The sequence below is a fragment of the Juglans regia genome, chromosome 1 (genome assembly GCF_001411555.2).
Source record: "Juglans regia cultivar Chandler chromosome 1, Walnut 2.0, whole genome shotgun sequence".
Lineage (NCBI taxonomy): Eukaryota > Viridiplantae > Streptophyta > Magnoliopsida > Fagales > Juglandaceae > Juglans > Juglans regia.
The window spans coordinates 37538918-37553318 of NC_049901.1; the positions used below are offsets into that span (position 1 = coordinate 37538918).

At 34.9% G+C, this 14401-nt stretch overlaps 2 protein-coding genes across 9 annotated transcripts in view; one reads left to right on the top strand and one right to left on the bottom strand.

Moving 5' to 3' along the window:
• The window catches only part of LOC109009972 (deoxyhypusine synthase), an 871604-nt gene that overhangs the window by 410310 nt on the left and 446893 nt on the right, over positions 1 to 14401 (bottom strand). The gene's annotated exons all lie outside the window — the stretch shown is intronic.
• LOC109010158 (NAC domain-containing protein 75-like) lies at positions 2726 to 8398 on the top strand. 8 transcript variants are annotated; one of them, XM_018990883.2, is made up of 8 exons: positions 2726 to 2849; positions 3242 to 3759; positions 4046 to 4295; positions 4585 to 4762; positions 5063 to 5634; positions 6156 to 6464; positions 6713 to 6838; positions 7754 to 8397. In XM_018990883.2, the coding sequence occupies exons 3-8, from the start codon at positions 4170 to 4172 to the stop codon at positions 7841 to 7843; spliced, it is 1401 nt and encodes a 466-aa protein (XP_018846428.1). In that variant the 5' UTR covers positions 2726 to 2849; positions 3242 to 3759; positions 4046 to 4169; the 3' UTR covers positions 7844 to 8397. The 8 variants fall into 8 exon arrangements, with proteins under 8 accessions (XP_018846428.1, XP_018846457.1, XP_035551197.1 ...); XM_018990912.2 differs by lacking the exon at positions 3242 to 3759; XM_035695304.1 differs by lacking the exon at positions 2726 to 2849 and having other exon boundaries at positions 3158 to 3759; positions 6716 to 6838; positions 7754 to 8398.

A 14401-nucleotide genomic window follows, 5' to 3' on the forward strand; every position in this document is an offset into this window, starting at 1 on the left:
CTTTAAAGCATTGGGTTCAATGTCATTAATTGTTCATTTTGATTTAAATTTCCTTCATTTTCATTTTTGAGCTAAATTTCCTTCAGTTCACTATAAAAATAAAATTTCAAGAGTCACACTGAGTAATTAATGATTGATAAGTACTCTTGGATCAATCATTGTTAATAAAAGATGAAAATAAGAAGAGATAGATGAGATGGTGTAGTTTTTTAGTGTGTATATATATATATATATAGTAATACTCTTTTAAATTACTATGTATCATGTCAAGAATAGAATGGAAATTAATGTCTTCGAAATTAAAATTAATCAATATATAAATTAGAGATGATAAAATTTAAAGATGAAGAGTTTAAATTTCTGTACGAAAAGTTGAAAATGGGAATGGATCGGGAATTAGAAACAAATATTTCCAAATAAAATCCATGGTGCCCCCCCAAAGGTCAAAAGCAGATAAAAAAAAGGAGTGAAATAGAAGCAAGCTAGAGCCAATATTAGATAAACCTAACATCGAAAATTTCCCCCATGTCACCACGAGAGTCATAACCACTCACCTGTAAAAACATATATATATATATATATATATATATATATATTGTTTCTCTCTCTTACTGGAATATTAACATATATTTAATTTGTAAGAGAAATGCATGTTTTATTCATAAAAGAATCTCATAAGGTACTTCAGATTGTAAAATTTTATATATTTACTATAAAAAATATATATATGATGTAATTCTATATTCGACGTCCTAAACATTACCTGTACGTGCTTTTCTTTGTTTTTGTTGCAATATTCCTTTGTAATCTATTCTTTTATTTACTTCCCCATTTTTTCCGTTAATATTATTTACTTGTAATATATATCATGTGGAGTCACTACCTTTCTGTTCACTTCAATCCAATCTTATGGACAAAAAGATATGTATTTGTCGGCGAAAACACACACACAAATACACAATCATGATGAGAAACTTGCTTGTTTACTAATGTTCTTGCTTTATTGTTTTTGGCTAGATCGCTTCTCAAATTTGCTTTGGTTTTGAGAACATGTATAATAATTATATATACATGCATTAACACAACATATATATATCGTTTTGATCTTTTGCTGCATGCGCCCGATCGATGCCTGGCCTTCAAGATATATATAATAATCATGAATCCAAATCTCTATATGTTAGCATGCATGAGAATACATGATATAATTAAAAAACATTTCGGCACTCATATTTGAATTAGTAAAAGATCACCGGATCGATGTCGATCGACCGGCCGGAGTTGAAACGTTTCTGCATGCATGCATGCAGGGGATGGCATGCAATTGCCATGAAATATATATTGTTCTATCGTTGAGATCAGCTTGCATGTACTTAATTTATCATGTGTATGCCTATAAGCTAGCTGCTTCTCATTCAATTTTAATACATACAATAATTAAAGTATTATTTATTCTTCTCGTGCGAATATATTCCCATAATATATATTAATTACTTTTTTTAAAAAAAAAAAGTTTCTCGAATATTTCATTCGCATTTTTGAATATTACCATATAGTTATCCGAGTATTGATATTCCTTGGTTCATTTAATATCCATTAAAAAAAAGGGAAATAACCCTTTATTTAACTTATAATAATAATAAAGATAAATATCAAGATCATATTTATATTTATATTTATATATGCAACATGCAAAGAACCAATTGAGAGCATATATATAGAAACAGTGTTAAGATATCATGTGGGGTCCATTAATTGCTTGTTTAGTCAAATTAGGTCAGCTCAATATTGGATCATAATCTGAGTTATCTGCTGATTATTCATTCTTCGGACAAAAAGAGGAAATTTAATCGAAGGATCATGTCTACATGAATTTGAATGGTTTTGGCCCTGATCTGTGTGCATGTGTTCATACAGCACAATTGAATAATGCAGATCGATATACAATTGAATAATGCTAGTATGACTCTTTATTTAATTTGTCCCTCATTTGGACGTCTCATATATTTAATTTTTTTTTAAATTATTTTTTTAATAATTAAGAAAGTGACTATTAGTATATTGATATTTTTTTATTTTTAAAATATTTAAATATGTTTAAAAAATATTTAAAAAAATATATATACGTAATTTACATGATTAGAGTGGACACATGAAAGCTGCAGAGTAATATACCATTCTATATAATTTTTAACTCCACTAACTCCCCTAAAAAAAAATAAAGAAAAAATAGACATGAAAGTCATGGCCATCCATCTGTGATGCAAAAACCTGCATTTTTGGCCCTTCATGATCATTATACTCTCGACTCACGTTCAAAAGAATGTTATAAACGTGAATGCAAAACCATGATCATTTGATATTGAAGGCACTTTAAGGGCATGATATACAAGAGTTTCCAGCAGGTTGGGCCCACAAGAGTACTGCTGGGGTCTACAAGAATTTTCATGTGCACAACTCTCTTCATGTATGTGGGAAGTATTGTAGATTTCCCCGCCCATAATAGAAATAACGTCACATTAAGGGCCAAAAAGGGAAGCCAAAATGAGTGGGAAAAAAAATAGTACAGAAAAAGTATAATTGTACCCTTATTTCAGATAGATGTGGTTAAATGTTTGGTGCTTCGGCCTGAAGCTTCGTAGATCTTTTATATTACATATATATATATATATATATATGATTTATATAATTCTTGATTACAAGGGGGTGGTGGGGGTCCATCAAGTATACTGCTCATTTGCCTTGCTTATCAAGCAACTTCCTAATACTCTCTCTCTCTTTCTCTCTCTCTCTCTCTCTGCAACATTCATGGCAAAAGCATAATCATCAGCACTCCAGTTCAAAACCATGTGAGCTCCTACCATTCTTTTTCCCTTATATTACTCTCTTTTCCCCGTCTGATCTCCCCCATGTTATAATATATGCCTGAAGAAGATTTTGGCTATATATTACTCCTAATTATAATCTGTTATGCAAAATTATTATGAGACTGTAATTAAAACTGGTTTCTTCTTTATCACTCAAAGTTCTGGTTTTTTTTTTTTTAGGGGGTACAGTTTTAATTATATTATAACGTCTTTTTTTTTCGATATCAGTCCTTTACCATGAAAATGGTGAACAATATAATATTTTTCCTATATTGATATTCTTTCGGTAGATCGATCATATATAATTAATAACAAAAATACAGTACTGAGATGGGTTTGCTGATCTTGCTTTTGAATGTGTGCCTTAGTAACAGCTGTGAAGGCCGTTTCTTCCCTTTTGCTTTTGTAGTCAAGGCTCAAACAAAGGTGTGGAAGAACCCCTTGAGCTTTAGAAACACCAGCCGGGTTCTCTCTCTCTCTCTCTCCCCCTCACACACAGCACACACACACAAACCGCCTGCCTGCGCTTCTTAAATTGGCAAAGGCTTAAAGGTGGTATGTAGGTTTTGAGGGCACCTTTTTCTTTTGTTTTTTTGTTTTTTTTTCCTCTCCCACTAGCTCTATCTCACACTGGCTTCAGTTAAAGTAGCTAGAGAGGGAATTCTGGTTCTTTCCGTTGTTAAAGCAGGTTTATAGCTCAATCTCGCTGTGACAGTTTACTCTTTTCTTCTCCTCCTTCTTCCTAATTCATTTCCCTCCTCTCCTCTCCGGTCCCCTTCTTCTCCTTACCTGATATACCCTAGCTAGGCAACATACCCATATTTGCTATTCTTGCCGGCATACTCATCTGGTTTTTGCTGAATTTCTCGATCTAAATTGAATTTGTTTTCTGGTAAATTCACATGCTTAAGAACATCATGTGTTCAATCTCTCTTCTTTTGTTTGCTATTTTTTATTCCAGAGTTGTTTCGATTGTTTGTTGGTTTCTTGTTTTCTGATCGAACCAGAATTAATCCGAGGTTGTCGTTGTCTGATACACCTTTGGAAATCACAGCAAAAGTTTATATTTTGAAGCGTCGTTTTGTCAAATACCCATATAGTTATTTTCTTGATCTCTTTTTCCTTTACTTTTGGAGCATAGATCTCAATCAACCTTATGATTTCTCTTATACATATAGAGAGCAAATATCTGGGATATGAGCAGCGGTCGCCATACGCAGATAAATATTTCACAGAAGCTTATAATTTCATCAGCTCGAGAGAAAGAAGATAGATAGATAGGCTTCCGTACGTCGAAAAGCAATGAATAAGAGTAGTACTGTGGGCTCCATTAGCAGCTCTGATCTCATCGATGCCAAGCTCGAAGAGCATAAGATGTGTGGATCCAAGCAATGCCCTGGTTGTGGACACAAGCTCGAAGGCAAGCCGGTAGGGATTATCTCGTGATAGTTCTTGGATTGAATACAAAGATTTTGACACATGAAGATGCATATGCTTGCTCACACCAGGAAATATATGTGCATGTTTGTTGTTCCATTATTAGACGAATATAATTAGTTGATATACTTACTGCTTTTCTTGTAGAACAAAATCTAGCGAATTATTTGATTAAAGGGCCCTCTTTTTCTTTTTCTTTTTTTTTTTTCCTTGCTTTTGCTCTCCTTTTTTCTTTCGTTTTTGGGTTTCATTTTTATCTGAGTTTGAATGGAGTTTGCAGGACTGGTTAGGTCTACCTGCAGGAGTGAAATTTGATCCTACAGACCAAGAATTGATAGAACACCTTGAAGCAAAGGTGGAGGCGAAAGACATGAAATCTCACCCTTTGATAGATGAGTTTATCACTACTATTGAAGGAGAAGATGGGATTTGTTATACCCATCCTGAAAAACTTCCAGGTCAGAAAATTTAATATTTGATCTCTCTCTCTCTCTCTCTCTCTCTCTCTCTCTCTCTCTCTCTCTGTGATAGATATGTAAGTACCGGATCAATTATTTAATGTTGTTGAGTTTACTAAAAACACTCTTGTTTAAAGTCTCCAAGAAAAGGAAACTTCATGCATTAGGTTTGTTTTTATTCCATGCTTCTATCCCTTATATTTGTTATGACTTTCAAGAATCACAGTGCTTGTACGTCTTGCAGTTTGTTACACCTAAGTCAACCTAACTTTAATTTTTTTCTTTTTTTTTTTTTTGCAGGAGTCACAAGAGATGGCTTGAGCAAACATTTCTTCCACAGACCATCGAAAGCTTACACAACCGGGACACGAAAGAGGAGAAAAATTCAAACTGAATGCGATTTACAAGGGGGAGAAACAAGGTGGCACAAGACTGGAAAAACTAGGCCTGTAATGGTGAATGGAAAACAAAAGGGTTGCAAGAAAATACTCGTCCTTTACACTAATTTTGGAAAAAACAGAAAACCAGAAAAGACCAACTGGGTCATGCATCAATACCACCTTGGTCAGCACGAAGAAGAAAAGGAAGGAGAGCTTGTTGTTTCAAAGATATTCTATCAAACGCAGCCAAGGCAATGCAATTGGTCTGATCGAAGTACTGCAACCACTGGGGAAGCAAGCAGTGAGCCTAATAGCAGGAGAGATAGTGGGAGTGGGAGTTGTTCTTCCAGGGAAATAGTTCCTCAGAGAGACGAACTTTCTCCACCATCTGGGGTTGCTCCAATATCAAGTTACAGTACTGCCATGGACATTCATCAACAGTTTAAATCCGACCATTTTAGCTTCGCCCCATTCAGGAAAAGCTTTGATGAGGTATATACATGATTTGCTCGTTCTTTCTATATATATGGGTTTTTATGATCTGACACTTCCATGCATACATGTTCTTGATCAAACAAATTATACGGTTTGCTGTATATATAACCTAATTAAAGTTTTGCATCTGATTTTTCAGCTTGATAAATATTTGAAATGAATTAAATCGCGCGCCTTACTCATAAATATATAGCATGTTGCACTTGATGATCAACATTTACAAGTAATATTTAGATTTTGACATCGAACCAGTACTCGTAGACTTTACAAACAAAAATATTAAGAGTAAAGGAAAGAACCCGAGTTTTAGGGTTGCTTTTTTCTCATATATACTCATTGCTTGCATATGCAGCATGAAAATTCAATGGAGTACCTCTCTTGATTAGCATTGTCAGCTAACTAAAGCCTGTTTATCCACGCAAAAAAAGGGTTACACGAAACCCAAATTAATGCTCGAGCTTTTGCATATAGAAAATGGACAAGCTAGCAAACTGCTTCACAGGTGGTCTCCATTGCAGGTGGGGATAGGAGAGGCTTCAACAGCAAGGGAAGCCCCAGGCGCATCAGGTGGTGGTGGCACGTGCGAAGATATGAGGGATCACCAGAGGCCACATCATCCTATGGCCCATGACCATCATCACCAACAGCAGCACCAACATCACCATCCACATCATCAAATTGCGACCACAGCCTTCCACATCAGCAGGCCTTCACATCCCATTTCCACCATCATCTCTCCACCTCCCCTCCACCATACCTCCATTATTCTCGATCAAGATCACTCCTACCACATCTCCAGAATAATGCTCCAAAATGAAAATTTCCAGGTAATCAATCATCAACCCCATTTTCCTTATACTTTGATCTCCCTATACAAATACATAAAAATATGAATTCAGTGGTCATGTACAGTGGATCATGTATTTTATCTCTTCAATACGTACACTTGGTAATTCAAGTTAGTGTCTGCAAAATTACAAACTTTCTTTTCACTTTAAAATCCTTGTTGAAGACATGATAATTAAGATGGGATTTTTATTTCTTCTTCTTGTCTTGTGAATGCATAACACAACAGCAGCAGCAGCAGCAACTAGAACAAGTACAGCAACCGCAGCAGCAACAGCATCATAAACTGGGAGGGAGGTCTGCATCCGGTTTGGAGGAACTCATAATGGGTTGCACTTCAAGTAATATCAAAGAGGTGAGCATGAACTTTTTGACCCTGAAATCCATGAGCCCTATATTTGTCATAATTCCGCCTAAGGAGAGAACAAAGAAAAGTAAACTCGTATTAAAAGAGTTCAAAAATAAAGATAATCAATTAATTCTTTAGTAAATAATTTAAATTAAAGAGAGAAACCAGAGGATCGACTTTGTTTGTTTTTTCTTTTCACTTTATCTTTTATTTTCCCATGTTATATATGGTACATGCATGGTTTCATAGTTATGTATGTGTGTATGTATACACTATATCAACCTCCCCGGCCTGCCTCTCTAACTAAAGATAAAGGCACGTAATTTGCATATCAAGAGTACTATATATTTTATTAGACATTCTTTTTTACCTCAATGGAAAGAGCGAATGATGATGTTGATGAATTTCAAAAAGCTCAAAACAGAATTTCTCAAGTGTGAAACCAGAAGCGTCGGTTTTGGAAATTAAAGAGACTCGATCTCCTTATAATTCTCCTGTTGAAAAACTCAAGCTAAGACTTTTCCTAGGGTACTGTTTCCTTTTTCATATTATTTTCGGCCTGTTAAGATGAGCTCATGAAGGTCTGGAAAAACATTTCTTTTTCATATATATAACACATGATATTGCTACAAATGATAATAAACACCACGTCTAATGGAACGTAATTAGGCAAGTAATTTAAGCAGTTGTCTTCTTTTTTCTTTTTACTTTCTTTCTGAAAGAAGGGGCCGGAATGATAGTGACTGATATCTTTTTCTCATCATGTGTGGCCTTACGACCAAGGCACAGCAACAGACGTACATTTTGATTGTGGGGGAAAAGGGTTAAAAGAGGCGGCTTCTTTCTGTGTAGTTTCTTAAGTATAATTTTCACTGCATTTCCTAAATCTAATCTTCACAAGCTAATTACATTTTCTTGCAGGAATCATCCATCACAAACCCTCATGAGGCAGACTGGCTGAAGTACCCGTCCTTCTGGCCTGACCCTGACAACCCAGATCATCATGGGTAGGAGCAAAAATTACAGGGAATAAACGACACCCTTACAGACAACATCATTATCATCATCATTAGTGCTTGAAACCTTCCTCTCAAGTTTTTTTTTTTTTTTTTTCAACGTGAGGCCAAGAAAGCATCCTTAGTCCGGTCTTTTTTTTTTTTCTTTTTACTGGGGACCTGGCTAAGCTCTGATGGCTCTCAACCGAACTACCTGTGCAACAGTCCATGTTGTAAAGAAAGAGAGAAAGAACAAAAGGAAAAACAAAGAAAAAAGAAGAGAAACCAAGAAAGGCTGCACTCTCTCTGACAGATAGAAGGAGAACCAAAGACCCAAAAGAAACCCAGCCTGCATGAAAATCATCACCATTATGATTACAATATCATCTTTCTGGCTATTCTTATTATTTTATTATTTTAATTAAGATGTTTGTATAATTTATCTTTCTTGTTCTTTACAAACAAATACAAGAGAGTTTGTGCAAATTGCAAAAATACTTTGTCAATCATGCTGTAACGTCATTACATTATTATAAGTCACTTTGAGATAGTAAAATATAAGTGTTCATATGATTCCCTGGTGGAAATGAAGATGTTTAAGGAATTCTTTATATTCTCATGAATGGTGCTTCGCTTTTACACTTCTTTGAAATATAATTTGAGAATTTTGAATTAATGCATGCGACATATATAATGGATTATTTTCGTATTAGTAGATATATATATATATATATATATATATATATGACTCTGGTGCAAAATCCCAGGCATTATTGGCTGGTTAATTTTAATAAACAGATCATGCAGGAGGCTGGATATATAATTAATGATTCATTAGGGCATCTCATATCTTCTGTTTATTTATATATATATATATATATAAAAAGAAATATATATTTAGCTACAAAATTATATAAATCTACAAATTGAAGTGGTATATCATGTTGTAAATTAGTTACTTATCGTATATACATATATATTAGACTGGAAAATCTTGTTAGAGTTCGATTACAAATTGGCCAATATATTTAGATTTGATTAATTTAGTTATTCATGATCTGTAAGTAAACGCAAAAAAGATCCAAAAACTAACAGAAAGACCATCATATATAGGAGCTGCTTTGCCTGCAGGTATATATATATATATATATATATATATATATATATATATATATATATATATATATATGCTAGATTGTAAAATAACGAGGATGGTTAAAGAGAATTTGGGGTCAGGCCTTATCCAGCTAGCTAGCTTTTCTCGTAGATACATTAAGTATAGAATGAACTTGATTTTTATTTAATTTATTGTTTTGCTAGACTATCATATAAATATATATATAATGCTTGATGATCAGTTTCTTAAAGTGGCTGTCATTCTATTAAAAGGCGTCGTATTAATGGGTTCTTTGGGTCTGCTATCGGAAAGGAGGGAAGGAGGTTAAAAATCTCTTATTGGAAATATGGAATCTTCACATAGTAGCAATTGATGATATGACAATTTAAGTTGGTCTCTTTGTTTTTTATTATTATTTGGGTTACTTCTTTATTGCTTTATTCTATTCTAGATTCGAGCTTTTTCCGCAGTATACATTAATAGAGAGTAGATAGGGAGGATGTGCTTATCCCCCGAGAGAGAGAGAGAGAGAGAGAGAGAGTAACGTGCTGCATGCTATCTTTTCTTTCTTTCAATATGGGACATGCGTGAGAAAAGCTAAAATCAACATTGAGACAAGGCAGCTTCATCGTAGTTTCTGAAGGGAATAAAGATTGAGAGGACAAGAATAAACTTTACGGTTTGAAATGACAGATCAAATCTCTTGCCTCGATGGACATTAATTTGTACTGTTATATATCGATGATCATGTATTGACTGATCACCATGAGTTGATCTCGTCTTCATGACATACATGATACATTCAATATATAATATTATATGATGGCAATATTGTTTCTCACAGCTTTCATGCATGCATGTCATGCATCATATTACACATACATGAAAAAATATTGCCAAAGTAAATTGTAATGGACCTTCCTCTTGTTTTTTGAGATTCAAATAATGCATGCCTTATACTGAATGAATGAATTCATGTTTATAATATGTGCATGCATGCTACTATTCTTGATAATACTAGTAACAGTACTACTGTCAATAACAATATCAGTAGAGCTAGGGAACGAAAGGGTGCATGGTGTGGTCTATCTTGGTCATTTTATATACATATATTATATATAATTATGTGTTGGAGAACCTAAACAATGTGGTCATGTACAGATGCTTGGGGTAAGTAATTAAATTGTTAAAATGGACAAAAAAAAAAAAAAAAAAAGAAGAAAGAAAGAAAGTGGAAGATCATCCTATATATATATATATATATATATAATATATATAGGAGGTGGGGAAGGGGAAGTAGTGTCTCTTTCCACATGCAATAGAAAAATAAAAGGGAATGATATGTCTAGCTCAACCTAAAAAGGTGATATTCATTTCTTTCACTTTATGGAAGATTTTGGAAGCTTTTCAGAAGGGAAATATATAGTTCCATTAACTTCTAGACCATAAGCAATTTAAGAGGCTTTCTCCTGGTGTATGCAGATTTGGTCCCATAAAGAAGTTGCAGGAAGAATTGTTGTAGTGCAAGTAGGAATATCACAACATGCATGGCCCTATATATTGCCCCATCTTTTTTTTTCTTTTCATTTTTTTGGATTCTTTCCCAATAGTTCTGCTAGCTGCTTTTCGGATAGAAGGCTAGGCTACACCCCATCGATCTTCACTGCAGCTTCTTGCAACTTTCAAGCGTATTTTAACATGAAATTAAAATATATATAGACTGGTTTGGAGTACTGTTAATTAGTCTATCTATACGTACGGCTAGCTAGCTAACTTCTTGAGTTAAGATGATCAGTGACCAAATTAATTATATATACAGTAAAGAGGGTCACAGTTCTTTCTTCAAAACTCATGTAGATCATAATTAGATCAAGTACTGTAATTGGTCAGATAAATGTGTACAAATTAATCTGATGGTATCTATTTATAGCAACAGATCAGGACTTGTCGATCTGGAAGTATAGAGTTGTTGAACTTAGGAGGGTTTGGTGAGCATATTCTGCATGCAGTTGGAATAGAGACATCAGCATGAGTTTTTCCTTAATTTGATAGAATGAATCAATTAATAATTAAGGAACAATATATTATATAGTGGTTAGCAAAAACATATATACATAGGTTGATTCTAGACGTAGTACCATCGAAGTATGTATGCTACTCATGATCAGTAGTATTAGTACTTGTTTCAACTCATGATGTCACAAAGGGAATTTTGCTTCAGAAAGATGCATGCAGCTAGCAATCAGTAGGGAATATTGGAGATTGGCCCCTTTGAGCCCTGAAGAATATCATTTTTTTTTTATAGGAAATAGATTTCATTCATTCATAAAAGCGAAGTTATAGCTATGACCTAATACATATAAGAAAAATTCCAGATTACAAGCCAACTACTCACGGTTAGGGTTCCACCAGTACACAAATTTATTTATGACTAGTATGGTATTAACTTCTATAACTCTCTACAGACAAACCGTCTGAGAGACCACATTTTGCCTAAAATAGAGATTTCAAACCCCACCTCCAGAGGAGGAGAGGATTCCAAGAGATAATTTTTTTTTATTATTATTTTTACCTAAACAAAAGGAAATAATAATAAACATAAAGATAGATGTGAAAATGACGGATTGCGACTATAGATCTGAATTTTCAGCTTGAAAGAAATCAAAATAAAAGAAACAGACCGTGGTGGCGCTTGAGGGATGCGCCATGCTAGGAGTGTGGCGGCCAGTCGAGTCTAAAGAAACTGATGTCCCTAGTCCCAGAAACGCCTCGCGTGGCGGTAGTAGAAGCTTCTTGGTTCGGTGGCGCATGGATCTCATGCGTTGCTATGACCCGCGCGTGTGACTCACGTGCCGCTCCATTCGACGAAAACCTTCGACAGTCTGAAGGATTGGCAGCCTGGGAATCTTGCGAAGGGGCGCGTGGTGGTCGCTGGCCTTTAAAAAACAGCAGATCAGCGTTTCACCATACTTTGGACAGAAAAACAAACAAAATTGAAAAATAAAGACCTACACAGTCTCTAGTCTAACCAAATGGGAAGGATGGGGGTTTTTGCTGGGGCGGCTTGTGATACCCCGTATTTACGTGTATTTTGACTAAGTAAATTATTGCATTTATTAAGATTATGAACTTTCTTGTTTTAAATTTCAGATGATTTACGTTATATTATTTTAAGATTTTTAATTGTTAATTCAATGTATTTTCTTGTTATTAATTATTGTTCATTATTTAAATTGTTCATTAATTTAAATTAGTTGTTTGTGGGTTTTAAAATTTATTGTGTTGTTGGATTTAATTATTTTATTTTACTTAATCTTTGTGTTTGAATTATTTTATTTTACTTACTGTTTTGAAATCGTTTTCGTTGGATCATTTTTGTGACCCAAGATGTGAGGATTGAATCTCATTTCTTTCCCTCACTTTTTCTTTTCTCCTGTTTCTTTTCTTTTTCTCCTCTCTCTCGCTCCTCTCCCACGCGCTGCGCGACCTCTCTGCCTCTCTCTCCCCGTGCGTTGCCTCTCCTCTACCCAGCCACCGCCGCGCGCCTCCGTGTTCCTCACTGCCCAGCCCACCTCCTTCCCCACCCACCGGCGACCCCACCCTTGTGTTTTCAGCCCCTCCAGCGCTGCGAAACTCCCCCACGCGTGGCTTCAAGCCGCACGACTTTTGGTGCGCACGCCGCCTTTGCGCCACCGCTGGCCACCACATTTTCACCACACCATTCTCGACCTCCCAGCAACTTAATGCACCCATCCTTGGCTCCGATCTGCCACCGGTAAAGCCTATCTATCTCCATCTCCGATTTGAGCATTTTGGCCTTCAACCACCATTTATGCCGCTACCCATGGTAAACAACCACCACCATTAGCTTCCACCAACATCCCTAAGCCCTTTCCTATCAATCTCGGGTCTTGGTTTGTCCCCATTCAAAATTGAGTTTTTGAGACCCACGGCCACAGTGCATTTTACACTATTCCGTTGTTGTGCCACCACTTCTAGCACCTCCGTGATCTTTCAAAAATTATATTATAACATTGTAAGTATTTTATCAAATAACTTTTGAGATTTAAATGTATGTTCACGTTAACTCATATTTACTGTGAATTGGTTGGTTATGCCGGACTGAGTCCGATGAGTAAGTGGGTCGGTTGGATTGGATTATGGAGTTGTTTGTGTGATTGGTTTATTATGTGAGATTTGTTGGTTGTTTCGGGATTAAATATTGGTGTTTTGAGTTTGACGTTGGTTATGGTGGATATTGATGATTTTAGAAAGTGATGATATATTTTGGGATTATGAGGGTTTTAAGTTTTGAAAAATTAAAATAAGTTATTTTAGAAACTTAGGCTTAAATATTGAAATATGTGATTGATTGGAAACTTACAGAAATTACGTGATTATTTTTATAGGTGACGAGTTATAGTCGACTCGACATTTTTTAGGAAAATTCTGAAAAGTTAAGTTATCCAGGTAAACGGGGTTCCTATGCTAGATTTGCATAAAAAGAAATGAACTGAGGTTGGTTTGTAAAAATGTGCATGTTGTTTTTTAAAAAAAAAAAGTGAAAAACAACCTCAATATATGTTTTGCATTCACTCATGAGATACGTATGAAAGAAAAAAGAAATTTTTTTGACATGAAATGTGTAGACATGAGCAATATTTGACACGTTTCTGAAATTTGCAAAAGAGCGAATACGATATATGTGAATTTTTGTACATGTGATATGAAATATCTTGGAACTGTTATTGGTCATAGGAAAATGATATGAATACTTTTCGCACGTGTTTTGATATGATATGGACATGATAAAACTTTGGCATGCTTATCTGTTCTGAATCTGATTCTGCATATGGTTATGATATGATGATACTGGTTCACGTGATATGGTTGGTACTAACATGATATGATATGATATGAGTGCACCCACTTTGGAAACAAAGTGGTCTTTTTACGTATTTTTTCCTGTGTACATACTCGGGGCTCCGAGATTAAAAAAGGGGAAGTTCACCATATGACACTGTCTGGTTTGGCCACCGAGGATAGCACAACCCTACCACGGGGGTTAAACAAGGTATATGATATGATATGATATGATATGATAAGACGAAGATGTTCAGTTATGTTATGCCAAAATGTTTTTGAATATGAAACGGATCTTTAAATATGAAGAGTTGATTTTGAGTATGAAAAGATTGAAAAGTCGCTCTGATTTTCTGATAACACGTTTTTCTGAGATCTGCATATAAAAATAAAATGTTTTGTTTCTGCATATTGAACTTTCTGAAAAAGCTCATGTTTACATACTAGTATATGTTCTTTGCTTATTGAGTTGTTGATAACTCACTTCTTATCTCCACAATATTTTTTAGATAATTTGAATGTTTCAGTTGAGGATCAAGAATATGGATCGCATGGGTGAGAGGAGTTAAGAATGATGGTTTAAGCATAGAAGAT

What these genes read in the sequence shown, in the direction of transcription:
- LOC109010158 (XM_018990883.2), top strand. Translation starts at nt 4,170, where the DNA reads ATGAATAAGAGTAGTACTGTGGGCTCCATTAGCAGCTCTGATCTCATC. An exon ending in TCAGGAAAAGCTTTGATGAG is followed by an intron (nt 5,635 to 6,155) that starts GTATATACATGA and finishes TCTCCATTGCAG; the next exon opens with GTGGGGATAGGAGAGGCTTC. An exon ending in TCCAAAATGAAAATTTCCAG is followed by an intron (nt 6,465 to 6,712) that starts GTAATCAATCAT and finishes ATAACACAACAG; the next exon opens with CAGCAGCAGCAGCAACTAGA.